The following is a 27,226-nucleotide window of genomic DNA, read 5'->3' on the forward strand; positions in this document are numbered from 1 at the left end:
AACCCTTTTTGTTAGGAATTTAACTCAGAAATCAACGATGAACAACAATAAGAAAGAGCCAAAACTGAAACAATAAACACCAGAAATACCCTGGGAAAACCCTTCTTTTTTGGTGCACCCTTTTTCTCCGTTCTTCCCCTTTGTCCTCCATTCTTGACTTTCGCTCCCTAATCTCTCACACCACGACTCTTTATGACATTCCTGGGCAGCCTTCTATCCATCCCATTCCGCCTCCTTTCTGTCACTTGTTCACCCCCTTCTATATTTACGAGGCCATCAGATCTAGGAGATGCTGCAGAGTGGCGGATGAGGAGGGGTTCCAAGCTGAACTCTTCAAGTTTGGTGCCTCGGTTCTGGCCTCTATCTCTCTATACTCTTCAATAGAGTGGTTTGTACTAGGTTTTCAATTTCTTGGTCCAAGCATCTGATTTATCCAATCCATAAGATTGGTCTTGCCTCTGACACTGGGAATTATAGAACCATTATGATCGGGTACACATTTGCCAAACTATATGCTACAGCCCTCAACGCTATGCTATCTAGAGAGCTTAACAGGAAAGGTTGTAGAGCTAGAGGGCAGGTTGGTTTCTGGGCAGACTATCAGACCATGGATCATGTTTTCACTTTATGTGCTATTATTGAGGAGGCTAGTCACAGATCGACGAAAGTTTACTGTTGCTTTGTTGATTTTCGCAAGGCTTTTGATTCTGTTCCTAGGATGACTCTATTTTAGAGGCTTCGGGAGATTGAGATTCTTGAGATGTTGCTTACTGCTATCATCAGATTATACGAAACTGTGGTGGGTAGATTTAGGACTCTAGAGGGATTCTTAGTTCCAATCTATAGAACTATTGGGGTTGAACAAGGCTATCTCCTCTCCCCCACTTTGTTCGGTTTGTACATTGATGAGCTTGAGGACTTCCTTTTGAAGTCCTCGCTCCTAGGTGACGGTTGCTACTTACACTAGGTTTTGATCTCCATTCTTCTTTTCATGGATGATGTTGTTCATCTTGCTTCTTCTCCAGAGAGTTTACAGAGGCTTCTTGATGGTTTGGCTTCCTTTTGTGATCAACAACAATTTGTGGTTAACTTGGGTAAGACTCGGGTTATGATCTTTAATTGCTTAAAGACTTATCATCTCCACTTCTTTTTTCAGGGACGAGATTGAGATCACTTCTTCTTATATGTATCTGGGAGTGAAGTTTATTGGACCCCGCTTGAGAATGAGACCGACGATACAATCCAGAGTTAGTAAGGGTATGAGTTCTCTTGCTATGCCTGAGAAATAGTGTATCAGACACCATTTTCAGGATACCTTGTCCAAGTTATCCCTCTTGGACTCCTTTGTTCAGCCTACTGTTCTTTATGGCTCAATGGTTTGGGGGCCTTCTCTCCATGGTTTTGATTGGGCCTCAATTGAGCGGGTTCAGACATTGCTTTTATGACGCATCATTAGATGTCATAGGTTCACTTCTCATAGTATTATTCTAGTTGAGTTTGGTGCTCACCCCTTCAGTCTTGCGGTCATATTTGATCTAATTTGGTTCCTTCATCACTTGCGTGGTTTTGCGGATTTGGTTGGAGAATGTGATAGATACTCCTACTTGGCTATTTGTTCTTCTATTGCTACTGCGAGTTTTGATACTAGTTCTCAAGCTCATTGCTGGTATGCATAGGCATCTCCTTTGCTAAACTCGATTGGGATCGATATTGACTGTCTCCCTCCTTATCAGTTCTCGTTGAATGCCCCCGCTCATCTCCTCCCCTCACGATAGGAGTTAAATGAGCACGTCAGACTAGATATTTATACATAGTACACTATCACTACTTGGACTAACACTCGCAGTGGCTTACGTCCAAGGATGGCCTTCTATGTGGAGCACTTTCTGGAGATTAGTGATTGGATTATTGTTCGTCCTAGTTACCTATATCGACAGTGGTGTCATGCTGTGCATATCTCCCTGGGGTCTTTTAGAGTTGGTTCTCACTGTTTGTGGGCTCAGACCGACTATCATATTGATAACGAAGAACAAATTTGTTAGTTGTGTACTTTAGCAGAGGTTGAGACGGAGACTCACTTTATTTTCCGTTACCCTATCTTCTATGGGATTAGAGGAAGATTTTATTGTCTATTCCAAGAGTGTTTTTCTCTTTCAGCTTTCTTCAGTTACAGTGACTAGCGGTATATTGCGCTCTATCTTTAGGAGGCCACCCTGCTCTGTGATAGTACTTTATAGTCACTATTTCCTCACCGACATACCCCTAATCAACTCATTACTGCCTTTTTCACACCCTTATCTCCTTTGCGGCGTATGAAAAGGCCGTCTAGTTCTACCAATTATATTGGCCATTCCAGGTCTGTCAGACCCCTCAAAGGTGGTCTCTTACATCAGTGACACTCCATGAGCTCATAGAGATAGTTTAGGGTTCTTGTTCGTTCGCAATCTTATCCTTCTATGACTGATTTCTTTTTTCCAAGAAAGGACTCCTAGTGTTTGTCTTGGCCTCTCTTTACGCCTCTCTCTTCTTCTTGTTTATTGCTATTTTCTCCTTCTCGGATACCATTTGGTGCTCTTGCTGTTGTCAGTTGTCTTGTTGTAAACTCTTAGTTCCATAGACATTTTGTGGTCTTTTGTTGGACATTAATATTATTATCTTATCTTATCTACAATGAAGAGGAAAAGTCATCCACACAACAAAATATCGTTTTATATATCATAAAATCTTCAAGTGCACACTATCCTTCGCTAGATGCAATATATATGTAATAAGAGGAGAGACTCTTAACATTACAATCGAAGGTCTGCTGAGTTTCTCAAAACATAATGCTTTATTTTAAAAAAACAACTCTTCGTATTTTCATGCCTTGACACATGTTGAATGACACATCTTTATATTAAATATTACAATTTAATCATAAGTGTCCGCTTCGACTGAAGGTGACCATAACGATAGTGTCCATATTTCTAGAGATAAAGATTTCTATCGCAGCTACAAACTCCAACACTTCCAACTTGTAATGTATTATCTTCCAGAATCGATCCTCAATGATTAGATGAAGACCTTGTGCAAATTCAAGAATCTCTGATAGGTTGATATGAAAATAAATGCAACCAACCAGCAATCTCAGTGTATAATTTCAAGACCTTGCAAAGTTTCTTCTTGGAACCCTTGTTGGAGAAACTCATAAAATTGAAACACATAAAATTCACCAAGTATCAAAGTACAAAAAATGATCAATTCAATTTCTTGATAAAATGTTCTTGTGGGCTATTAGAAATAGGGGTTGTTTAAACACTGGTTGAAACCGCACAGCATTTTGAAGTAGTACCTGTTGTTCAATTTTCACACATGTTCAAATGGAAGAAAACATACATGCTTATTGCTTTCAAGTAATTCTCAGAAATGCATTAGAGGAAAAGTATTTTATCCATACTGAAATAATATACAATGTTTGTATGATGGAACAAATCATGATAGAAATAAATGCTGAAAGTAATTTTCTCCCACACATTTGACTCTGAGAGTAGTCCCTACATGCTGATATACACCTATACTCTACTGAAATCAGTAAGGTGAAAGAAGCGTAAAAGGAGAAAAAGGTCATGGGCACCAGTCATTGACTGTAATGACTGGTGAAGTGGCGTCCATCCGCATCCATCTTCTCGCTGTTCTGGATCTCGCCCTTTCCGTGCTTCTAATCCCTGCATCCATAAAAGAGAAATGGGTTAGATCCAATGGATCTAAGCAATGCTGATAACTCACTTCATCTCGCATTCACCTTCCTACACGCTATTCATCTCAGTAAAATACAGGCATACATCAGCGGATAGAGAAGTCAATCACAAAGCATAGAAGTATTAAAGGGACAATTCATTTTGTTTTGAAACCTTTTACTTATAAAGTTGGTGAGAACAGGATAGGTGTAGCAGGTGGGATTGGTATGTATACAAATAACAACAAATAAAGTATTAAAGGGACAAACTAGCTTTAGTTTTTGAAACCTTTTGCTTTAACAGGTGTAAAAGCATATCAAGAAATGCATGAACAGCTAAAAGAGAGCAGAGTGAGCATTCTAAACATCATTCTCAAATGAAGTCAATGGGCAAGCAATACATTCAGAGGTGAAGGAAAACACAGCATATAATCAGTATGATGCAGTAACAAGAAGCAATATGAGGATGCAGAAAAGGTACTGATGAAGATGTTATCAACTTTTTGTTTCTCATATCAGTCATCGTAATAGAGGTGTCATTTCGGATCAATATAGCAATTATAAAGTGGAAAAGTGCAAAAAGGGAAGAAATGTGTGAGATCATTTCAAAGCAACTCCAAACAGTATCAGTACGTAGATTTTAGAGAAATATATTCACGAGTATCAGATGTGTTACTATCTCAACAAGCAACTAACAGAAGTGAGATTGAAAAGAATCCAAACATAATTCAAGAACATCTATATCTATTCTGATATGTTACAGAAGGGTCAACAATATCTTATTTGATATTTGTGCATATCTAGAACTATAAAATCACAGGTCTGAAATTTAAAAAGGATGCCATTTGATACCGAAAAAGAAGAAGTATGCTACAGCAATATACCATTGATGCAATGAATAATGCTCAGAACCTGCCGTGAAATATTTCATGGCGTGAAAAAATTCATACACAGCAAAGAGACAAAACATCAAATCTGGTATGAATGATTACTTTCAGCAAAGAAAATCAGTCTCTAGGAGTTCAAACGAATACAGTCAGCATAGATGGTGTCCAGATATCATATATCATGAATCTTTTGCAAATACAACAATATATATGGTGTCCAGATATCAGAAGCAAAGAACCATCAATCAAAAAGTTTGGTATGACTTTCAGAAAAAAGAACCCTCATTAATTTTGTTATGTATGAGTTCATACAGCAACCTAGCATGGAGCCAAGACAAATGAAATGTCACAGATATTGCAACAAACAGGCAGAAAAATAACTCATTATGGAAGAAAATGGCACCCAGATTTTATGGTATTAATTTATCAAGAAAAGTTAAAATCCTCTTACAAGTTTTGATGAAAGATGAAGAAAAAGGACCCTTGAGAAATCACATGCATTTTTTAAAGAAACCAAAGGAAATAACCAGCTTTAAGAAGGAGTCGTTTTTTTTAATATAACCCTTAGAAAATCTGCGGTCAAAGCTCATGCATGGAGGCCTCAATACATCCAAAATAAAACCCGTATGGTGAAAAGTTACCCCAGCAAGCTCACGGATATATCATAGAAAGAGCAAAATGGCAAATGTGTTTTCAAAGAACAACAAAGAAATAACCATTCAGCATGTTACCTTTTCATACCTATGATAAATAAAGCTCACAAGGAAATAAGGTGAGAAGATAACTTACAGCAGAGAACAACAGAGAAGCCACGTTTTTTTCCTGATTTCAAACACGTGAAATGAGTCTCACGGCGTCCAGTAGAGCCCAGCAAATGAGGAGAGAAAAATCCACAAAGAGGGAAAGCGTTTTCAGCGTTAGACATTAACACCAGCCGGCTTCTCAGTAAGAAAAACCCTTCATACATTACCAGGGTCTGAACTTCATGGTGGTCTGATACAATAGCAAAAATGAAGAATACGGCCAGTAAAGCCCAGCTACAAGAGAACCCACAGCAAAAATGCAGTTTTAGCTGTAAACAATGACTTCAAACGCTAGTCGAAAGCCCAAAAAGCCATGCATTTTCATGCCCGAGTGTGAGAAATCTTTCATGACGTCTTCCAAAAAGAAGAAATACACCAAATAATGGCATCTACAGCAGATAGAAATACAAATCTTTGGAAGCTTCATGGCGGCTAGGGTTTCATTTAATCTTGTCGTGCCTGCTGCTCATACCTTGTGCATTCGAAATGTCAAATAAACTCTCAAACTTTTCCTTTTATCATTTCCTCAATTACATTGAGTAAGATTTCGGGTCCGTGGCATGGTGAGGAGTTCCCTTTTAATTTATTAATATAGACTTAAAAAGTAATGTCTATTACTATTAAATTGCATAGCATTAAATATGCATATTGTAATATTATCATTTTTTAGTTGATAATTTATGATCAACTTAAAGATAATAATAATTTTTGAGTGCAATTTAATAATAATGCCAATAAAAAGGGAAAACTCATTCTTGAGTTTCACTTTTATTCTATTTTTCTTAATTGCGTAGTTTTAAAATTGTAATTATTATTTTATAATTGATATTCAATAAATCAATTATTTAATAATAACATTCATGCAATTAAGAAAAATATTAAGTCAAGAATAAAAAATGAGTTAAAGGAGGAGTTGATATTTTTAATGCCAAATTTGAAAGGGCAGTCTCAATTGATATTTTTAGAGGCCTAGTTTGGATTGAAGAGTTTAGAGTGCATTAGGGAGTGATCTGTGACAGTTTGGGGGTCTCTTTTAGACTTTTCTTATGCATGGATGGTAGAACCTCAGTTTGAGATGTTTGGAGCATGTTTTTGGAGTCTTTAGAGGTTCTTAACAATGAGTTAACTCATTATTTCGACCCAGATTTCCTGTTTTGAGGCAATTGATATTGTTGTTATATATTCTTATTTTTTGGAGGAGGGGGTTCAAATTTTGAGAGAAGGATGCTTATGTGATTTTGTCCTTAGTATCTTTTTCTTCATTATTTTGAGCTATTATGCAGAGGTATTGTTTTTTGGGCCTTTGATTGGAATAAAGTTTTCATTGGAACCAATTTTGGAGTGAAAGATTTGGTTGTATGCTTTAAGGTGATTGATGTTATTCAATTGTGTTTTCTTAATAGACCTTCTGAATTATGTCTTGTCTTGCATCTTCATTATCTAATATCTGTTTCATAGGTTTTGAGTTGTGTTCCCATTATTGATGTATTCGATCATATGATTAATTTCCTTTCGTATATTTTCAAGTTCATAAACCTTCTCTTAAATTATTGATATGAATTAGCAGATCTTCAAGCAGGGGTTTTTGTGATTATCTGTTTTAAAAAACGTTCATTGTGTCTCAGGTATAACAGTACTTTGTGTTATCAATCTTGGTGTATCACCTTATTTTAAATCTTTTAAGCTTTTCATGTTCAAGGTTGTCTTTTTACCCTTTTCCATATAAGTTTTCACGTCTCCATTAGTACAAGTAAGGTATCAGATATATCATATAGGAATTGGCCTAGAATCCAGAGGTTCAACCAGGTCATAGGTTACCTACAACTTCTGGTTGCTCCAATGTTACTCCAGAATTGCTGCGAGTTTTAGGACTTAAAGCAAATTAGGGTGCAGATTTTGAAGATAACAATACCAAATTTAAAAATGACACCAATTGACAGTTTAGTTGGAGTGCTTTATGAATCTGAAATATCCCAAACCAAATATTTACTCAATTTGCTTTTCAACAATATATTCGGGACTGAACATTGCAGATGTATTATGAACACAATCAAAACTAGTAGAAATCCCAACAGATATTTAACGAACTTCTTCTTGAATATAATATTCAAAACTCAAACATAGGCAAATGTAATACAATACAACAATAAAATGAGAAGATTCTCCACAAGATAACCTGTTATTTCTAAAATAACATTCAAGATTCGATCATATAACAATGCGTTACAAACCAGTAATATAAAAACCATCAAACTCTTATAACTCCTTAAAATATGTTATTGCATTATACAACAACAATACAATAACCAACGATAACAAATCCAATCTTAAATACAGTTTAACAGTCAGATTGGAATACTACAATAAGAACCTGTAAGTGCATATGAAACACTTAAATTGATGTCTCCTTGGACAATGGGTTTGCGTCCACTGTTTGCCCTCATGAGGGGTTATGTCCTGATACTAGCTGAAAGTTGAAGCTTTCCAAATACTCTTGCAAGAGAGAACTAAAATCTGAAATAATAAATCAAGCATGCCCAAATGAAAGAGTCTCTTCTCCTTTTAACCCCACAGCTGTGACTCTTTGACTTCCCTCCTGGCATTTCGTCTTATCTCTCTTTGTCCTTTTGTCCACTTTGTAATATTAAATTGACCCTTTATATTTTGAGTTCTAACTCTCCAAGTCAATTCTAAGGTTATATGTAATATGCCTTCAATATCTCCAATGTTCCAAAAAGGGGACATTACAAATCTCCCCTCCTTAAAATTGCTTGTCCTCAAGCAATTAGTACCAGGATCTCATACATATCTGCAAGTAGACCTGTAGCCCAAATTGAAAGCAAATCCAGACACACTGTGAAGCAAGGTGTCACTTTGCGACCCCTCCATCAACCTGATCCTTGGGTCCCCTATAAAACTGTGAAATATCACTGCACTTGTAGATTGTACAACTTTGCCTATCCTCTCATCCAATCTCAAACTGAGTAGAATTATAACCAACTCCTCAATAAACCATAGTTGAATATTGTCAACACTCGGATCCCAAACCCTGTTGTCATAACCAGCTGACATAATAAGGTAGAAATGTATCAATGAACTATGCATAACCTAGTAGATGGTGACAACCCGACCTAAATAGATGACGTAATAAACAAGCTACAAAAAAACTGAGAGTAACACCCTGGGTACATCAAATACCATACTATCATCATCAAACTGGAGAACCTTCGGGTACATAGGTACTATGAATAAGAATGAAGTTGAAAACCTGTTCCTTGAGATTGGAACATAACTCCCACCAATACTATACGAAAATCTATCCAAACGCTGGTGTATGTAATCCAACCAATGTTTACTGTACAACATAAACAAATACTTATCACATGTAGTACAGTAAGATATAACACAGAACAGTTACTTTATTTATATAGGCAATATGCACTCCAATGCTTACAATATGATTATGATGATGTCTCAATAGTCCCTTCCGGACTGTGTACATATACTTTCTTGAAAGGGTGACTCAACTGTCACGCGCCCTTTCGGATACTATTCTAACTGTTGGCGACACTAAAGATTTTATCGACAACATCATCCCCCCCAAAAAGTAAAGTAGTCTCTGGACGACAAAATAAAGACAACAAAACTCAAATTTCATTAAGACAATTAATTACATCCATGTTTAGATACTAAGTAGAGGGATGTGTTGCCAATAGTGGCATGTTGTGATGGTTAAGTTGTTGTGTTGTTATCTTTGCCATCAAGGTTCAAATCTCATGGGGATGAGGTCCCCCGTTTGTGGCCTCACTGGTTCATAGCTCCAGGTCAAAGCGTTTACCCCTCTTTTCAATAAGTAGAGGGATGTGTCCCTGGTGTAGTGGCCGCCCATGCCCTCAGTTCGTTCAGCTCTGCTCGTAGCTTGTACACTTGCTCCTTTCGAACTTTCAATTCTGCTTTAGCATCCATTTGAAGCTCCAAAGCTGACTGCATCATCCCAGCAATCTCTCCCAGTTCTCTCTCTTTCTCATTTGCCACTCGCTCCTTCTCTACTGCTAACTATTCTTTCTCCGCTACCACCTTTTGTAGTTGACTTTGTCTGGCTAACAAGGCTGCCCTATTGGATTTCCAGGCTGCCCTCTCTGTAGCTAGCCTGGTAGCTGACTCCTCCTGATCCCTCTCTGCTACTACCTAATCTGCTTGGCTTCTTCGAAGGGTGTAATATGCATCCTTGTGTATCTCGACTATCTCTAGAGTCAAAACCTCGACTTTGCTCTCCATACTTGGATCTCTGGTGGTGGCCCAGTCCCGGCGCATCTCTGCAATCTCCACACTCGGCCATCCTCGTTCCTCAAAACAAACTGTAAAGGCAGCTGACATCCTAATTTCATGAAGGATACCACTCTCTCCAGCTTCTTTACTACTGAGTCCAAAGTTTATATTTCTGTAGAGGCCACTACTTGGCAAGCCTAAGTCGCTAGAGGTGCTATATCAGTGAAGAATGCCTCTCATCACTGTTTTTGGCGCTACTGGAGATTGCTGCTAAATACTCATAGCCCTCTCTATTGCTTCCGCTATTCGCTCAACAACGCTATGTGGTAGTTCATCATTCTGTGTCGGTTGACGCTCCTCTACCTGTGCCTGTAAAGGGTCTTCCTGTAGAACTACTTCTCGTGTAGGTGTATGCAAATATGTCACTCGAGACACTAGGGTACGGTGGAACCTCATACTTAGGTACGTGCTCAACTTCTGGGTTCTGCTCTCTCTGTTTGGCTTAGGCGATGCTAACAATGCCGTATCCACCGTAACCACTGCATCTGAACCTACTGCGTCCAAATGAACACCCTGCGTGCTCAAACCCTCGCTTGTTGGTATCTCCATTACTCCTTCCTCAGTGTCCATCTCTGCATCATGTACAAGTACCTCAGCCCCAGCCTCAGGTAAAACCTCGCGAGAAGGCTCCATTGTTACCTTCGGAACGACTATCTCTGTTGGTGGCTGATGTGCCTGCTAATGCCTCGGGAATAGCTCGTATCTCTGCGGCGGGTTAAATCGGAACTGAAGCTGGCATCATCACTACTGGTTGCTTGAACTGACCAAACCCCGAGGTGCCATGTATATCTACGGGAGCCAAGTGTACCATCGCTGAAAGTGCAGGCCTTGGGAATCTCAACAGTGTAGCTGTAATTACTTCTACTTCCTTGTCCTCTTCCTCCTCCCCGTCGATCCCACTTTTCTTAGAAGTCTCCTTGCGACCACTATCAGTATTTCTGCCGTCTGATCTCGGTCGTTTTTGTTTGACTGTGGTCTTGGTGCCAAGTGTATCAAGATGCCTCCACTGCATGATCGGGGTTTCGCCTGGGGCAAGTGGTCCCGGTTTGGCCTCTAGTGCATTGTTGGGGATTATCCGTGTTGTTGCCTCCAAGAATAGGCCGATGGCATAATGCGGCATGTAGAATTTCTTGTGCTGTAATGTCATAAATTCATACATTCGTTCTGCCAACAATGCAACCCAGTCGTACACTCTTCCATTCAGAATCCTGTTCATCATCGCCACTTGTGGGAATGAAATGTTTGAGGCACAACTAGAGCCTGTGAGGAGACTCTTCACAACGTCCATAAGACAACATTAGTGACCTTCTTGCACGTTGGATTTCTTCAATCCTCTACCCCTCGATGTGTCCGTGAGAGCTTCTTGCTCCGCTTGCGTCAGATCCCCACATACCAACTATATCAATTGTGTCTTTACCTCCCGATTCAACTTTTTTGGTTTGCTATCTATTTTCCTTCCCCCTTGTGCATGACTAGGTATCTCGAATACTCGTGTAAAGTTCGTCGGTCTGAATGATATTACCAAATTGCAACCAAGGTAGGCAAATATACTGGTTTGAGAGAACCTATCATACGTTTCTATCATGAGGCGTAAAAAACCCTTCATAATCTCTGATACAAAATACAGGCATTTGTATTACCCACTCAACTTGTGCCTTCTAAATGCTGGCCTTCACTAGATGGTTATCGGGTGTCTCCTGCCACCACTTCCTGCATTCTGGCTCCATTCAAACCTTCAAATGCAACATTCTGCGCTGTGGGATTATCCGTCGTAGCCGACTATGCTGGTTGCTTTGCTTTCTTTTTGCTTGGTCCTATACTTGTTCCTCTTGCTATATGGACTCCAGATGGAAAAGTCTTTACATTCCTGTTCATGGCTGCAGTTGTTGTTGAATCTTCGTCCAATTTCTTTTTCTAGGCTCTCTTGCTAGCTAAATGCATAGCTGTTACCTTTTTGCCGTTTTGCTCGAAAACCAAAAATCCGTTAGGTTCGTTACCTCCCTCTGTACAACGTTATTCCTAACTTTCTTCTCCTCTTATTGGCGTCTGTATGGATCCATATGGCTCCTACTTTCCTGAAAAGTACAACTGCTTCCTCCTTCCCTGAATGCTCTGTTACCGCCTCTATACCCTACTACGTTATACCTTCAGTTTGATATATTCCACCCAACTTCGCTTATTGCCTCCGTACGATGACTTTATTAATGTCCCTCTATTCGTATGGTTTTTGTGAATCAGTGTATGATCTTCTATATGTGCTGTACGATGGTCCCCCCTTGTTATGTGACAACCTCACTCCGTACGACGTAAGGCTACCTGATGCAATGCTTCTGCTGTGTATGGACCATATGGTTACATTTATACCTCATGCTTCTAGTATGGCTGTATGAGTTTTTCTATCTCCTGTAACCTTTTGACTGGTTGTACGATGTTCTTAATAGGTCGTACGGTATTCTTCCTAGGCCATACGGTATGCTTTGGGTGATGACCGTACGGGCTACCATACGCCTTACAGTGTTCTTGTCCCCTCCTTTCATCGTCTTCCGTTCTGGCTGCCGTACGATCTTTGCTAATGGCCACCTTTCTCTTGCTTGCGACTTCCGTACAGACCATATGGTATGTTTATTACAACATTTTCTGTATTGCCATATCTCTGTATCTGCATGTTTTTCATGTGCTGGCTGTATGATATCTTCTCCTTTGCCATACGGTGTTTCAATCGTTTCCCTTCTATCACCGCCGTATAGTGCCTCTCTCCCTTTGTACATATGACCGTACGGTTCCAAATCTCTCCTCTTTATGGTATGTTAATGTAAGGATCTCAAGGGCCGTATGATACTCATTTTGTTTTAGTTTAATATTCATGTTCTTTAAACTCCTTACTTTATTAGTTCTAGCCTATACTAAGGAAATATGCTCAACTTTATATATTATCTACATTTACTTATCTTACATATATACATTCTTTATCTATTATTTTTATATTTTTTCCAAGTTGTTCGGATGTGGAGGCGCGTTATTTCTTTCATGGTAGATTTTCAACTTTGACCTGTTCACTGCATAAGCTACTTCCTTATTGTCGAGTGTCCATAATTTGATTGCCCTATTATCACCAACTTTGTAGATCTTGTATGGCTCTACCCACTTCACTTTGAACTTTCCTGGTCTGATCTCGTTTTGCCCATTATACTTCAAAATCAACTATCCTAGTTGAAATTTATTCAATTTTAAATGCTTGTCATGCCATACTTTATGCCTGTTTTGTGTAACTTCTGTGGCCCATTGTGCCTGCAATCGTCGCTCATCCAGTTTATTTAAATTTTACAACCTCTCTCTCGGACTCTCGATGTCTCCCAGTTTGTTGTCGATGGCGATCCTTAAACTCGGTACCATGAATTTCGTCGATACCACGGCTTCCTGCCCATACATCAACTGAAACAGAGTGTGTCCTGTAGTTACTTTATATGAAGTGCGGTATGCTCATAATGCTGATGGTAGTTTTTCTTCCCAATCTTCTCCCTCGATTGCACAAGATTTATAAATCATCCTGACCAAGATCTTGTTCGTAGCTTTTGTTTGTCCGTTGGCTCTTGGGTAGTACAAGCTCAACAGTGAATGATAAATTTTGAACTCGATAGTGAGCAGTCGGATGACATGATTAACAAAGTGTCCTCCTCGGTCGCTTGTCAACTGCAACAAAATTCCGTACCTAGTAATGATTTGCTCATAAATAAATTTAGCTGTGCTCACAGCCGAGTTGTCTCGCAGTGCGCGTGGCTCCACCCACTTGGTTAGGTATTCCGTCGCCACCACGATGTACTTGCACCTTTTAGTTTTACTTACCTTAAGGGGTCCGATAAAGTCCAATCCCCATCTTTCAAAAAGCTCCTGCGTGTGTGAAGGATTTAGAGGCATGAAGTCCCTCTTCGATGGTTTTTCAGCTCGCTGACATGTGTCGCATGCCACAACCCACTCTTGGCGTCGTTGTGCACGGTTGGCCACCATAACCCTACCAGAAGTATCTTCCGTGCACTTGTGTCTGGCCCCATGTGTCCTGCTGGTCCCTCATGCGCTTCCTTCAACACTTTCGGAATTTCCTCCTTCAGAACGCATCACCGTAGAGTCTGATTAGGTCCCATTTTGTACAGTAATCCGTTGATCAACTAAAATGTTCAGCTCCTTAGCACCAATTTCCTTCTCTCGTTCAACGACATCTCCCTAGGAAATTGGCCTGTCTAAAGGTATTCTCCGATACGCGTATACCAGGATGGTAGTATGGTAATTGGAAATAGTTGCACGTTAGGTAATTCATCATTGACCCCCTCTGGTGGCTCCTCTAGTTTTATCCTTGACAAGTGATCCGCACTTACATGACTCTTTCCCGGTCATACCACAATCTTGAATATAAACTCCTGCAATAATAACAACCATCGACTTATCCTTTCCTGAATGATCGACTTATTTACGAGATATAACAATGCCTGATGATCTACATAGAATACAAATGGCGTCGCCAATAAATAATGTCTGAATTTTTGTATTGTGTACACCATCCCCAGTTCCTCTCACTCCATCGTATTGTAATTTTTCTTTGCTTTAGATAATAGTCTACTTGCAAAATATACTGGATGGTCCAATCCGTGGTCACCTGTCTGTGCTAGTGTTGCTCCAATCGCATAGTTCAATGCATCAACATGAACATGAAACTCCTTATCCCAGTTTGAATAGGCTAGAATTGATGCTATGGCCAACCTCTTTTTTAATCTCTCGAAAGCTTCATTCTGCTCCGCTTCCCATTTATAATGTTCGCCCTTGCAGGTAAGTTTGTCCAGCGGGTAGGATAGTTTTGCAAAGTTCTTGATGAACCTCTAGTAGTATCCAATATGTTCGAGGAATGATTTTACTTATGATACATTCGTCGATGGTGGCATATCCAAAATTACATGAACTTTGTCAAGATTTGTCTTCAGCCTTGCTTTGCAGATTGTGTCCTAATAGCTTCCCCTGTGGTACCATGAACCTGCACTTCTTCGGATTTAGTGCCAGTCTCGCCCGTCTGCATCTCTCCATGCATTCTCCGAGTGTTGTTACATGTTTATTTGCTGCGCTAAAAATTGACCAATCATCCATAAATACTTTAAAGTTTTCGACATACATTTTATCAAATATGTGTATGATAATTCTCTGGAACGTTGCCGGAGCATTACATAGTCCAAACAACATCCTGTTGTAGGCGTATACTCCATCTTCCACTATGAATGTTGTTTTCAATCCATCTTCGATGATGGATATCTGATTGTATCTAGAGAACCCATCAATGAATGAATAAATCTCATGCCCCACAACTTCTTCTAGAATGCTATCAGTGAATGGTATCGAAAATGGATCTTTGATCGTTACCGCATTTAGACATCGAAAATCTATGCATATTCTTATTTGCGTGGTGTCCTTTTTCAAAGATATCACAATTGGTGATACCCACTCACTCGTTTGCACCCTAAAAATAATTCCTGTTTTGAACATCCGATCGATCTCATCAGTGACCCGTGCAGTATAATTTTTGTTCATCCGGTACAGCCGCTTCCGTATGGGTACTACGCCTTCTATCAACGGTATCTGATGAACACATAAATCTGGTGGTACACCTTTCAAATCTTTGTATGTCCATGCGAATATGTCCTTGTACTCCATAAATATTTTGAATGTTGCTGCCTTTAGGATAGGATTCCAATCATCTCCCACAAAGATATTTTTCGGATTGACTTCATCTCCTAAGTTCATTGTTTTTATAGTAGGCTCTTCATACTTTATAGGTTTTTCATCACTAAACGTATGCGTCGATGTTTCATCTACATGTGCTTCTCCCTTCTTCACTTCGCTATACTCCTTTGGAAACTCGTTCCTTTCTTTTCCCTCTTCGACTCCCAACATGTTATAGCTCGGAAAGAGCTTGTAATCCTCCATTTGCCATGGAGTAAGCCATTCACCGAGTCTAGGTCGTCATCATTCGATCCTCCTTCTAATCTCAATACTCCTTCGTCCAGTTCCATTCTCTTCTTTCCTTCATCGTCACCTTCGCCTTCACCTTCAAAATTTGACGATGATGCCTCCTCACTTACCATTTGTGTGTGTAGGTCAATTATAAATCTTCGGCCTCCGTGTTCCATGGATAGGGTATTTCATTTCCAATCATGTTTCACTTTTGCTTCCACCAACCAATCTTGTCTAAGGATAGCGTCATACCCTTTTCTTTTTAGAGTAATGACCATAAAATCTAATAGAAATGGTTGCGTTCCAATAGTTACTGGCTACGCAATCAGGGTTCCCAATGGCTTGATTTCGTGCTGATCCGTAATAACTAAAATGTAGGTGGCCACAACGTAGGTTGTCCCAACATTTTCCATATATCCTTTGGTAACACGTTTACGCTTGACCCTCCGTCCACAATTGTGTCTATAAGTATGGTTCTAAGGATACCCATCTCTACTACTATTGGATGTCTTCCCGTTGTGAGTGCTAGTAGCATCGAGTCCGTTGTAGTCGTTCTACTGCCATCCTTTCCTATTTCCTCCGTTGCTTTCAGGAGTGGTGTCATGTTCAGTATCGCCGTCCGTAATTGAGGCATTGTAAGAAGGTCATTTAATTTTATAGAAACTTCTATTTGCATTACTTGCTTTACCATGTTTTGTTCTGCTAGGTTTCTCCTTGAGGTGCCGACAAAGTTTTTTGTTTGTAACTTTTCTGTTTCCATTTGTTTTTCCAACTTCGTTCGTGCTTACTGCAACCTCTTTTTTTCTTCCTCCGCATCAGGGTACTTTGCCTTCTTTGCTTGCTCACACATAATGGATAGTTTTTCCTCATCACATGTTTCGATGCTTAACAAGTTCACCCCCTACTTCGGGCATTTCAAATCCTCGTGGTCTCTCGGACCACACTATCTACATAATAGCTGCGATGTCTCCTTCATGGTACAATCTTTGGCGAAGTGTGCCTAGAGGTTGCATGCACGAGACTGTATTATTGGCCGTCGACTTGAGTCATACTGTATCTGACTTCGGCCTCCATTGTTATTATTGTTATTATTATTACCGCCCCTTTTGTGCCGGTTACTGTTAGGGTATCCTTTAGAGGTTACATCATTGTTCGTGTTCGTTCCAATGGACACTTCTTGTGTCAGTAACACTTGCTGTGTCCCTATGACTTCATATTGAACGGGCATTCCTTTCTGGAATGTCCTGCAATATGACAGATATCACAAAATTGTTTTTTCGGGTAGGAGCCCTTTGTGTAGCCCTCCTCGTTATAGTCCGTACACCACAATTCTCCCTTCATTGAGTCAGGATTCTTTTTCAAAATTTTAAATTCCTTCATTATTCGTAGCATATCCTTCAACAACGCTCGAACTTTTTTACTTGATTCTTCGTCCCTGCTGCTACTTCGGAAGATGAATCATTTGAGTCCAACGATTTGTGCTTCTTGCTTTTTTTTGCTCACTCTCCAGATCCATCGCCCAATTATACGCATCTTCGTACAATGTTGGGGGTACAATCTTCATTTTCTTCTTTAGTGCTAGCCGTAGCCGTTCAACAAACCATCGTTTCTTTAATCCGTCAGCCGCTAGGTTCTCCCTTTGCCCCACCAACTCTTTCAGCATTTTTGCATAGACACGGATTGTTTCATTCTTTCCCTGCTTTGTATTGTATATTTCTCCTACAATTTCATTATCGTTCCTTAGCAGTCGAAACTCTGCTATGAACTCCTTCCTAACATCCGCCCATGTAGTTAATTTCTGCGAATCGACATCCGAGAACCAATCAATTGGTACACCCCATAAGGTCGCTGGAAATTGTCGAACCCAGTCATCCTGGTCCGTTACACCGTTTGCCGTCCATATTGTTTCACATGTCTTGCAATGTCTGATTGAATCTGCCGTCCCGTCACCATTGAACTTCGACGATTTTTCCTTTGTTCCCGCCATTACTACTCTTTTCTGAAGTGGTGGTGCTTGCTATGCACCCGTGTTGTTATGAGTACTCGCGTTATTCTGAGTACTTGCGTTGTTCTGAGCACCGGCATTGGTCTGCACAATCGTGTTGCTTCGAACAACTGCCCTACTTTCAACAACTGTGTTACCTGGTGAGAAAAGATCTTCCTCAAGTGAAGTTTTCCGATTCTCTGCCCGTATCCATTTGTCGAGTGTATCGGGAACGAAGAGTTAACTCCACGCTCGTGCTCCTTTGGCACTTTGAGCCGTGCAAGTTGCTTTCCTTCCGTTTGGATTCTCTACCCACGACGTATACAAGTTAAGGAACTCCTTCCTTGTCTCTTCCACCAAATTCAATCGCTGTCGAGTCTCTTCTAGCAATTCCTTGACACTCTTCAGTCTGTTAGGTGAATGCATTCCCTCCATCTGTGCTACTTCACCCTCTTGATGTTCGTCGGTTATCTGTTGAAGCTTTTGTCTGTGCTCTGCGTGTTATGCTAAAATTAAAACTTCCTTTGCTGTACGCATTTTGTCCTTATCTTTTATCTTATTCGTATCCTTATTGAGCAAATTAGGCATTAATCTTCATAACACTTCCTTTGTTCCAGGTTCGACTAGCAACGACACCAAATATTTACCGTATAGGGTAAACGGATACTTATCACATGTAGTATAGTAAGATATAACATAGAACAAATACTTTATTCATATACGCAGTATGCACTCCAATGCTTACAATATGATTATGATGATGTCTCAGTAGTCCCTTCCAGACAGTGTACATATACTTTCTCGAAGGGGTGACTCAACTGTCATGCGCCGTTTCGGATACTATTCTACCCGTTGGCTACACTATAGATTTTACCGACAACCAACTCCTGTATAGTGTGAAATCGGAAATCCTACTAGAACTGATCCAATGACGATCAACTGTAGTGAATTCACCACTTCCATCCTGTGACCCATATTCATTGTTGGGAATTGTATCAGGGTTCCATATCCTAAAATCAGAATCATCTTCATGACAATCAAAAGGAGAGTCCTCATTTATCTCAAAAAGGGGATTATTGGAAATCCAATCAACATCTACTTCAAACACGGGTTTGTCGATTAGTTGAATGTAATCTAAAACTTTGGTACTTGGTCTTTTAGGACAACTGTCCAAGTCATAAGTTTGCTGAATGCTATCAAGCTTAAAAATGACTTCTTTAAAAAACTCGTCTCACCTTACCCTCATGTTCCCGAGAGTGATTTGTGGCCTTGATCTGATTTTCTGCTTCCTGAAGAGAAAATCGAGTTTCTATAATGTGCCCATCTTTTTAGCATATTAGTGGAGTTCTTAGCCTTTACATTCTCCGAAGGCTAAGTGGAGAAATAAGGAGAAATTGATTAAATTTATTTCTTATAAAGTCAAAAAAGAAAAGAAAAAAGAAAAAAAAGTGACTTTATATTTAATTAATTTAATCTATTAGAGAATGCATTAATTATTGGAAGGGGTAAGCTTCTAGTAATTTAATTTTCTAGAAGCACAATTAATTATTGTATTGCAAGAGAGAAGCTTCTAGCAAGTGCATTAATTATTGGAAGGGGGAAACTTCTAGTAATTTAATTTCCTAAACGCACATTAATTATTGGAAAGGGAGAAACTTCTAGAAAATGCCATTATTAAATATTTTATTTCCTTCTAGGAGGGTCAAGGAAAAGTATAAATAGAGGTGAGAGCTTCATTGTTTATGATCCGATTTTGTGAATTGCATTTGATATCAAGTTGGGAGAAGAAACTAAGGTTTCCAATTTCAATCAGCCATAGGAGAACGTCAACTCTTTAGTGTTGCAACCATTTGAGGTGGTGAAATATCCATTGAATGTGGTATTTAGGAGAGCTTCAATTTCAAGAGTTCTACTTGTGCTTAATTGGAGAAAAGATTTTGGCTGCTATAGTACACATGCACAAAGCCATGCTGCAGTATCTGTGTTTGATTCATTTCCATTCTTGGGCATCACTATTATCCAGAGTAACGAGAATCGCCATAAAATCGCCTGAATCGTCGATTCAGCGATTAGATTCAGCAATGGCAATTTTTTTGGAGTCGGAAATCGCCATTGCCGATTTCTTCAAGTGAATCGCCTGAATCGCCGATTCAGGCGATTCAGGCAAAAAATCGCATGAATCACCTGGAAAAATCGGCAGGAATCGCTCGCGGCCAATAAAGTATAGAGTTGTAAAATTTTAAAAAATTGCCTTGTTTTTTTACTTTGTTTTTGACCATTTCTCTTTGTTATAACCCTAAAGGGCCTTCTATTTATTTAACATGAGTAGAAGAGAGGAAAAGTGAGAGAGAAGAAGGGAAAAGAAAAGCCATAGGTTTTTAACCGGCAAGAAGAAAGAGCACAAAAGAGATCAACATTCCATTTGGGGAGGCCATCAATTGCATTGGGAGCATTAGGGAGCCAATCTCAACACTCCTCAACTCATTTGCAAGAGGTAAGTGCTCTTTTTTTTTTTGCATGTTAGTGTATTATGCATTTTTTGTTAAATTTTTATAGTTTTCAAGATTTTTAGTTTAGATTTTGAATGTTCTTTATTTTTACTAAGTTGCAAACTAGGGTTTGTTGTTTTGTAGCTTTTATTAGCTTCAAACTTTGATATTTTACATATAAATTTTTATTGCAGCAGCCTTTGCTTTCATTTTTTGCAAATTCGCAATGGGTAGAAAAGATGAATGTTGGAAATATAACGAAGAGTTTCCTGGAAGAACCAAATATCAAACAAAATGTATTTTTTGTAAAGAAAAAATAACTTCTGGGGGTATTTATAGATTGAAATACCACATTGCTGCTATACTTGGACACGATGTTACAATTTGCACTCACCAAACTCCTGAGGCAAAACGCACTTGCTTAATGGCATTAGAAAAAATTGAAAAAGACAAAGCCAATAGGAAAATGCAACTTGAAGGGTTAAGGGGTATTGGCTCCCATGTTCCCGCATCCGCATCTGCAGCCGCATCCACATCTGCATCTGCATCAGCTTCTGCATCTGTAGGTTGTGTTGGAGAGGGCTCTTCTAGGCCTCCTTTTTATCCTAGTTCTTCTGCTCGTGCTAGTGCTAGTCGGTCACATACTGAGACAGAGTCCCACACCAACCTATTGCAGCCTAGAGTGTGGAAAAACAGAATGGATAGTTACTTTGTGCCCCGCACTACTCTTGGTTCCCAACCCACGCTTGAGGGCATGGGTTTGAACAAGGAAATTCATGATGCTGCCAGAAAGGAGATATGCAAATTTTGGTACTTTTGCAACATTCCATTTATTGCAGCCAGGTAATTGATTCTTTTTTCGTTGTTTTCTTTAAAGTTAAAATTAAAAGTAAAAGTAAAACTTTAATTATATTTACTTGTTTTATAATTTGAGTCTTTGACATCTAAATTTTTATTTGTGACAGGGCTCCTTATTGGCAGAACATGATAGACGCGGTTGCTATTTGTGGTCCGGGGTTTAAAGCCCCAACTGAGGCTGAGTTGAGCGGATACCTCTTGGATGAGATGGTAGAGGACATGAGGGCTGAGCTCGAGGAGAACCGAAAGGAGTGGATTGCAAAGGGTTGCACCATCATGACTGATGGTTGGACAGATAGGAAGAATAGAACACTCCTCAATTTTCTTGTATCCTGTGGAGGTAATTGATCATTCTACTTTCCTACATACATAATTGTAAATTTTGATTTGTTGAATGCTAATTTGTTGATGATCCATTTAATTTTAATATTCTAATTCGTTGTTTTGTTACTTGTAGGATATACCATGTTCATCAAATCCATTGATGCTTCCGCACATGTAAAAAATGCCACATACTTATGTGAGGCTATTGAGGAAGTCATAGTAGAGGTGGGAGAACAAAATGTGATCCAGGTGGTGACGGATAATGCAGCAAGTTATGTTGCTGCAAGTAAACTTTTAACTTTTCAAGTTTTGAAAATAAATTTATTTGAATTTTGAAATTTGAATTTCTAATTGACTTAAAATTGTTGTAGGTAAACTTTTGATGGAGAGGCACCCCACCATATTTTGGTCCCCTTGTGCGGCACATTGCATTGACCTTATGTTGGAGGAAATTGGCAAACTTGAGTTTGTCAAGTCATGTGTGGAAAGGGCAAAAAACATATGCAAATTCATTTATAATCATTCATTTGTCCTTAGCACAATGAGGAAGTACAGAGAAGGCAAAGAGTTAGCTCGCCCAGGTATCACGAGGTTTGCCTCGAATTTCATCACCTTGCAGTCCTTGTTGACATCAAGGGATGAATTGAGGAGCATGTTTGTTGGGCGGGAGTGGATTTCCTCTTCCTATGCTACGACCACTGTAGGGATAGATGTGGCGGATTGCATATTTGATGAGGATGGTTTTTGGAAACCCGCTAGAGAAATCCTGCAAGTAAATTTATTGCAATTTAACATTTAGTATTTTACTTTTACTTTAAGTTATATTATTTTATATTTAAGTTTTGACTCAAGTTTTTTGTTTTACTTTATATGTAGGTCACTGAGCCCCTTGTAGCTTTGCTACGAACTGCTGATGGGGAGAAGCCCTCTATGGGCTACATTTATGAGGGCATGGATAGGGCCAAGGAGGCCATCAGAGCCCAATATGCAGGAGTGCAGGAGAGGTATGGCCCTATTTGGGACATCATCGATAGGAGATGGCAGAATCAGCTCCATCGACCCATCCATGCAGCAGCTTACTTTCTGAATCCGGCATATCGTTTCCGTCCTGAGTTCAAGGCGGATGCAGAGGTTCTCACTGGCTTATACACAGTGATTCAGAGGTTGAGTAGCGATGAAGATAGCGCTGCTGCGATTGTTGAGCTAGACCAGTTCAACAATAAAGAGGGGCCACTTTTCTCTAGCAGGATGGCCATAAATGCTCAGACAACACTACAGCCAGGTAAAAATTAAATAATATATTCAATGTTCATGAATCTAGATTCTAATCTTAAAGTTGATTATGTAATTTTAGAGTTAACTTGTAATTTGTAAATGAGACTAATTGTTTCTATTTTCAATTTTTCCCTTATTGCAGATAGATGGTGACAAATGTTTGGGGCCACAACCCCAAAACTTCAAAAAATTGCCATTCGTATTCTGAGTCAGCCAAGCAGCGCTTCTGGATGTGAGCGCAGTTGGTCCATGTTCGAGCACATCCATTCGAAGAGGAGAAACAGGTTGACAGTGCAGAAGTTGAATGATATTGTCTTTGTTCATTACAACCTCCGTCTTAGGATCAGACAGATTTTGGGCATTGACTCCTCTCCGATCATTCTAGAGGAGATTGATCCAGAATCAGAGTGGCTCACAGAGGTTGTGGATCCAGTCTTCACTGAGGAAGACCGTGTGTGGGTTGACCAGGTGGATATAGAGGCTGAGGCAGCTAGAGCACGTTCTTCAGGCATTGGTAGATGCACATGTGCACGCACAGGCACAGGCCCTAGCGACGTTCATGAGCCCATCTTACATGCGGGAGATATGGCTCGGCAGTCCTCTAGGACCTACATTAGACGCCTTGCTACTAGGCAGACTGGATACTCAGAGGCTGAGGCTGAGGCTGAGGCTGCAGCCGAGCTTCAGGATGATGTTGAGGATGATGATGATGACTATGAGTCTGAGGCTTGAGCTGGAGCCTTGTTTTTATATTTTGTTTACAGATATTGATACTGAATCATTGATAGACATATGTTTCAAACTTTCATGGATCTTCATCTTAGATTCTTACATACATTTATGATTTGATGTCTTATGGATCATCTTACATACATTCTATGATTTAAATCATTGTGATCATTTGATTTCTATTTACTTCAGCTAGCCTACAATTTACATTTTAGATAACATAGTTACATATGTGATGGATTTTATGTTCCATGTTTATGTATGTTAAGTTTTAACTTCTATTTGATGATGTTATAGTGTGTTTAAGTTATATTCAATAAAGGGTGCATGAAATAAGTTTTAAATTGTTAAAATCTTTAAATTTAAAGGGTTTTTTCAAATTTGCTGATTCATTGCCGATTCACGATTCGATTCGGCCTTGCCGATTCCGATCCAATTCTGATTCTTGTTACTTTGCTATTATCATTGTACTTCATCAGCATATGATTTTGCTGTGATAATTCAGAATCAAAATATTGGCATTACTATATTCATTGTTTTGCATCTAGTTTCCATGTATTTGCACTAATAATACCAAAAGAATTGCATTTGCATATTAGTTCCTTGTGAGAGGATATTACAGTTTCACCCAATGCCTCTGAGTAGACTTAAGCTCCCCATTGAGCTCCATAATCCCATTCCTTTCCTTTTTTAGCTGATCAACATGTCTTTCAGCAACCTTAAGAATGTTATCCCTGTTGGAAAGCAAAAATAAATAATCTGATTTCATAGTTTCAAGAGCTGTTTTGATCATTTGCAAATCAGAAACAAGCCAATCTGCTTCCACTCCCTTTTGAACCTTTCTGTAGGGATCTTCCACCATCTTGTGAGCGCTGTCATAACGAACCAGCGATGCCACAACCATGTCATTACTAACCTTCAACTGATTCTTTAAGGTATGCATGTCATTATTGTCCTATTGAAGTGGTTCATCATCTTGCAATGTTATTTTTGATTGTTCCTCTGAATTCCTGTCATGGGTGTAGGAAATATAGGGTTCATCACACAAGAACTCCAACCTACTATTAGCTTGTGTGCAACCGACCTCATCCACCTGCTTATCAAAGCTAATCTCCAAATCACCAACGTAGAAACTTGCACCCTGTATCACCTCTTTTGCATGATCACCGGAAGGCTGCAAATAAATGGGGGTTGACTGCTCTATTTTTCAAAGTCCTCCATTCGATGATTTTGATCTGCTGGAAACTCCTCATTCCCATTTTTGCAGTGGTCTTTTTCAATGAGATCCTGAACCAATTTCGAATATTTCCTTTTTGCCCAATCCGTCTTATTTTGCTGCTCTAGATGAAAATCCATGTAATCATTGAAAGGTAAGTCATTCTGTACTCAGGTAGGAAGTTTTTTATACTCTCTATAAAAGTTGAGTATTTTTGCTCTTAATTCAGATTGATCATCAACACACTGGTGCACATACTCGTTATGAATTTGTCCAATACAATCATTTTCGAATTGAAGATAAGGACTCATAATTTGGGTATCAAACGATGATTGAAGGGAATTCGTTGCAACTCGTTTAGTACCAAGTGCTAATGCAGAAGACAATACATTCTGAGGTGCTAAACACTGTCCCGCGAAATTGGCTCTTGCTGCAAATTAAGTGGACATTGTAATGCCTGACATTCAATAGAGTATGATGTATTGTCATTGTCACTACAACTGTAACTCGGTAGTCTAGGGTAATGACGTTAATCAACAACTCTTGCCCTTTTTAATGAATCTAGGTTCCATAGGAAGATTTATTTGATCATAATGTTTTGTCCTTGTGCACTTAAATATAAGACTAAATTCCTGAAGTCTGAAAACATCCGACTGTGATAAAATTTGCTGCCTTCTCTGGGTGATCGTAGTCCCTAATAAGTGTACACTGGCCTTCTCAAATGCATTAACAACTCAATCAAAATGAAAAAATTGGTTACCCAAGATGCAACAATCATTGCCACCAGCTAGGGAATGGTTTAGAAAAATTATGAAAGCCCAGTGTGGAATACCAAGCGTCTAGATGCAGCAGTGGTGAACGTCTGACAAGTGAAGATACAAATTGCATTTTATAACAATCACCATTGTTTACCAATCTTCCAGAGTAAGCACTTGATCTCTTGATTTTCAAAACTCCAAGTTTATAAACCATCATGTTACCTATTTCAACTTTCAATAAAAATACTCCAGCTATGCTTAAACAACACCCATTCAGCCTCAATTGAAAACACCAATAGAAAATCTCTACTGCCACAAATAAACTTTATTCGTTGAATATAGAAGGCCGAAAATTGAGTCGTCACAATGAACCGACAATCATCAAGGCTCCAAGTAAGACACGTCAGTCATAGCTTGAGCCGTCCCATACCAAGAAGGCCCAAATTTGCATTTCAAAACCTCTAGTGCAACATAACATGCACTACCTACTATGTCCTAGAACTTTTTTGCCTTGCTTAAATAGTCCAGAATTTGTTGCCTTTAGAGGTGAATCTTTATCAATAAACTTTAAAAGGAAGTTCTCGGGTTTCAAATCTCGATGCACAACACCATGTAAATGACAACGAGTAGCAACCTTTGTCTCACTATTTTAGCTGCATCCTTTTGATTGTATTGGCTATCCTTCTATGCCAAAATTCGATTAAGGAGTTCTCCTCCTTAGCATAACCCATAAGCATTGTTACTTTGGACCATCGACACTATGAGAGTTGCGCGCCTTGCTTGTGATAATACCCCAACTATTCACTCCACACTTCTCAACAATTTAGCTTCTATCAACAAGACGTATGGCTAATGTTGATTCGAGTGTTACATGCACACAATTCTTCCGTGTTGAGTCATCCATCTGTTGCCCATCCTCTACTTCTTTCAGTTACAAGAGCTTAGCCCCTTCGAATATTTGTTGTCTTTAAACTTCAAAATTCACATGATTTGAATAACCCCTTCGTGTAACAGTTCCTTTCTCTTATTGGCGATCGATTCAGTAACTCCTGCAACAAGTATAATAGAATAAGATACCAAACAACTCGTTTGACGTCCTTTGCTAGGAACCAACACATTAACACTTCCATGTATTTCCTAATTCTAGGTGAAGTGACGCTTCAAGATAGGTGGGCTCAGAATTAGTTTTTGCAATAGAAGGCTCTCTAAATCCAACGATGGTCTGAGGCATAATGGCTTAAATTCAATCCATGAATAATGTGAGACAAAGGAGGTTCAGATACTGTCAACTAGGTGTCACCAGAGTCACCAACAACTTATCCTCAATATTTCTCACCATTCGTTGCTGCATATACGTGGATAGCAGTTGCCAATATACATTGAAAATGATAGTACACTCTTTAACTGTGCTTCCTTTATAGTTTCTACATTATAAACAGATTCATTTATCATGCCTTACTTTAGACTGTAAATCATGATGACAAAACACTTCAAACCTGATGGTTGTTTGTATTTATCTCGCTAGTTAATATCGTTGCTATAAAGCCCCTTTACCTTATCTCCGCACATATAAAATAGTGTCAAAATCCTTTATTTTAATCTTTAAATGTTGTTGGGCGTACAATATCCTTTTAGTAGTCGCTTTGTGCACATTTGATGTTCATTTTTTTTGCCCTTCCCATTGCCCCATTGGGTACCTGTAATTTTAATTATTTTAATTAAAGTCCAAGCTGCTCCTTGGCATTGTATTTCATGGATAATTATTCTTTCTGCATGGTAACATCATTTCCGTGTCTTCAACACTGTCAATTCACCCATATACACATCTATGTGTTTTTCTATACAGATCTGACTTCTATTGTGATTTC

General features: G+C 39.2%; 3 protein-coding genes across 3 annotated transcripts in view; all 3 read left to right on the plus strand.

The window, feature by feature from the left end:
• Positions 1-27,226, plus strand: part of LOC149530580 (CBL-interacting protein kinase 24-like) — a 224,291-nt gene that overhangs the window by 29,891 nt on the left and 167,174 nt on the right. The gene's annotated exons all lie outside the window — the stretch shown is intronic.
• LOC149530581 (uncharacterized) lies at positions 20,287-21,404 on the plus strand. The gene is made up of 2 exons (XM_089811151.1): positions 20,287-21,041; positions 21,164-21,404. Exons 1-2 carry the CDS (start codon positions 20,425-20,427, stop codon positions 21,402-21,404), a joined length of 858 nt encoding a protein of 285 aa, XP_089667277.1. The 5' UTR covers positions 20,287-20,424.
• Positions 21,630-22,799, plus strand: LOC149530582 (uncharacterized). Its single transcript, XM_089810241.1, has 2 exons — positions 21,630-22,152; positions 22,257-22,799. The coding sequence occupies exons 1-2, from the start codon at positions 21,763-21,765 to the stop codon at positions 22,671-22,673; spliced, it is 807 nt and encodes a 268-aa protein (XP_089666367.1). The 5' UTR covers positions 21,630-21,762; the 3' UTR covers positions 22,674-22,799.

Source organism: Cupressus sempervirens, chromosome 11 (assembly GCF_028749045.1).
Source record: "Cupressus sempervirens isolate cs-2001-9-10 chromosome 11, ASM2874904v1, whole genome shotgun sequence".
NCBI classification, from domain to species: domain Eukaryota; kingdom Viridiplantae; phylum Streptophyta; class Pinopsida; order Cupressales; family Cupressaceae; genus Cupressus; species Cupressus sempervirens.

What these genes read in the sequence shown, in the direction of transcription:
- LOC149530581 (XM_089811151.1), top strand. Translation starts at nt 20,425, where the DNA reads ATGGGTAGAAAAGATGAATGTTGGAAATATAACGAAGAGTTTCCTGGA. An exon ending in ATTCCATTTATTGCAGCCAG is followed by an intron (nt 21,042 to 21,163) that starts GTAATTGATTCT and finishes TATTTGTGACAG; the next exon opens with GGCTCCTTATTGGCAGAACA.
- LOC149530582 (XM_089810241.1), top strand. Translation starts at nt 21,763, where the DNA reads ATGGAGAGGCACCCCACCATATTTTGGTCCCCTTGTGCGGCACATTGC. An exon ending in CCGCTAGAGAAATCCTGCAA is followed by an intron (nt 22,153 to 22,256) that starts GTAAATTTATTG and finishes CTTTATATGTAG; the next exon opens with GTCACTGAGCCCCTTGTAGC.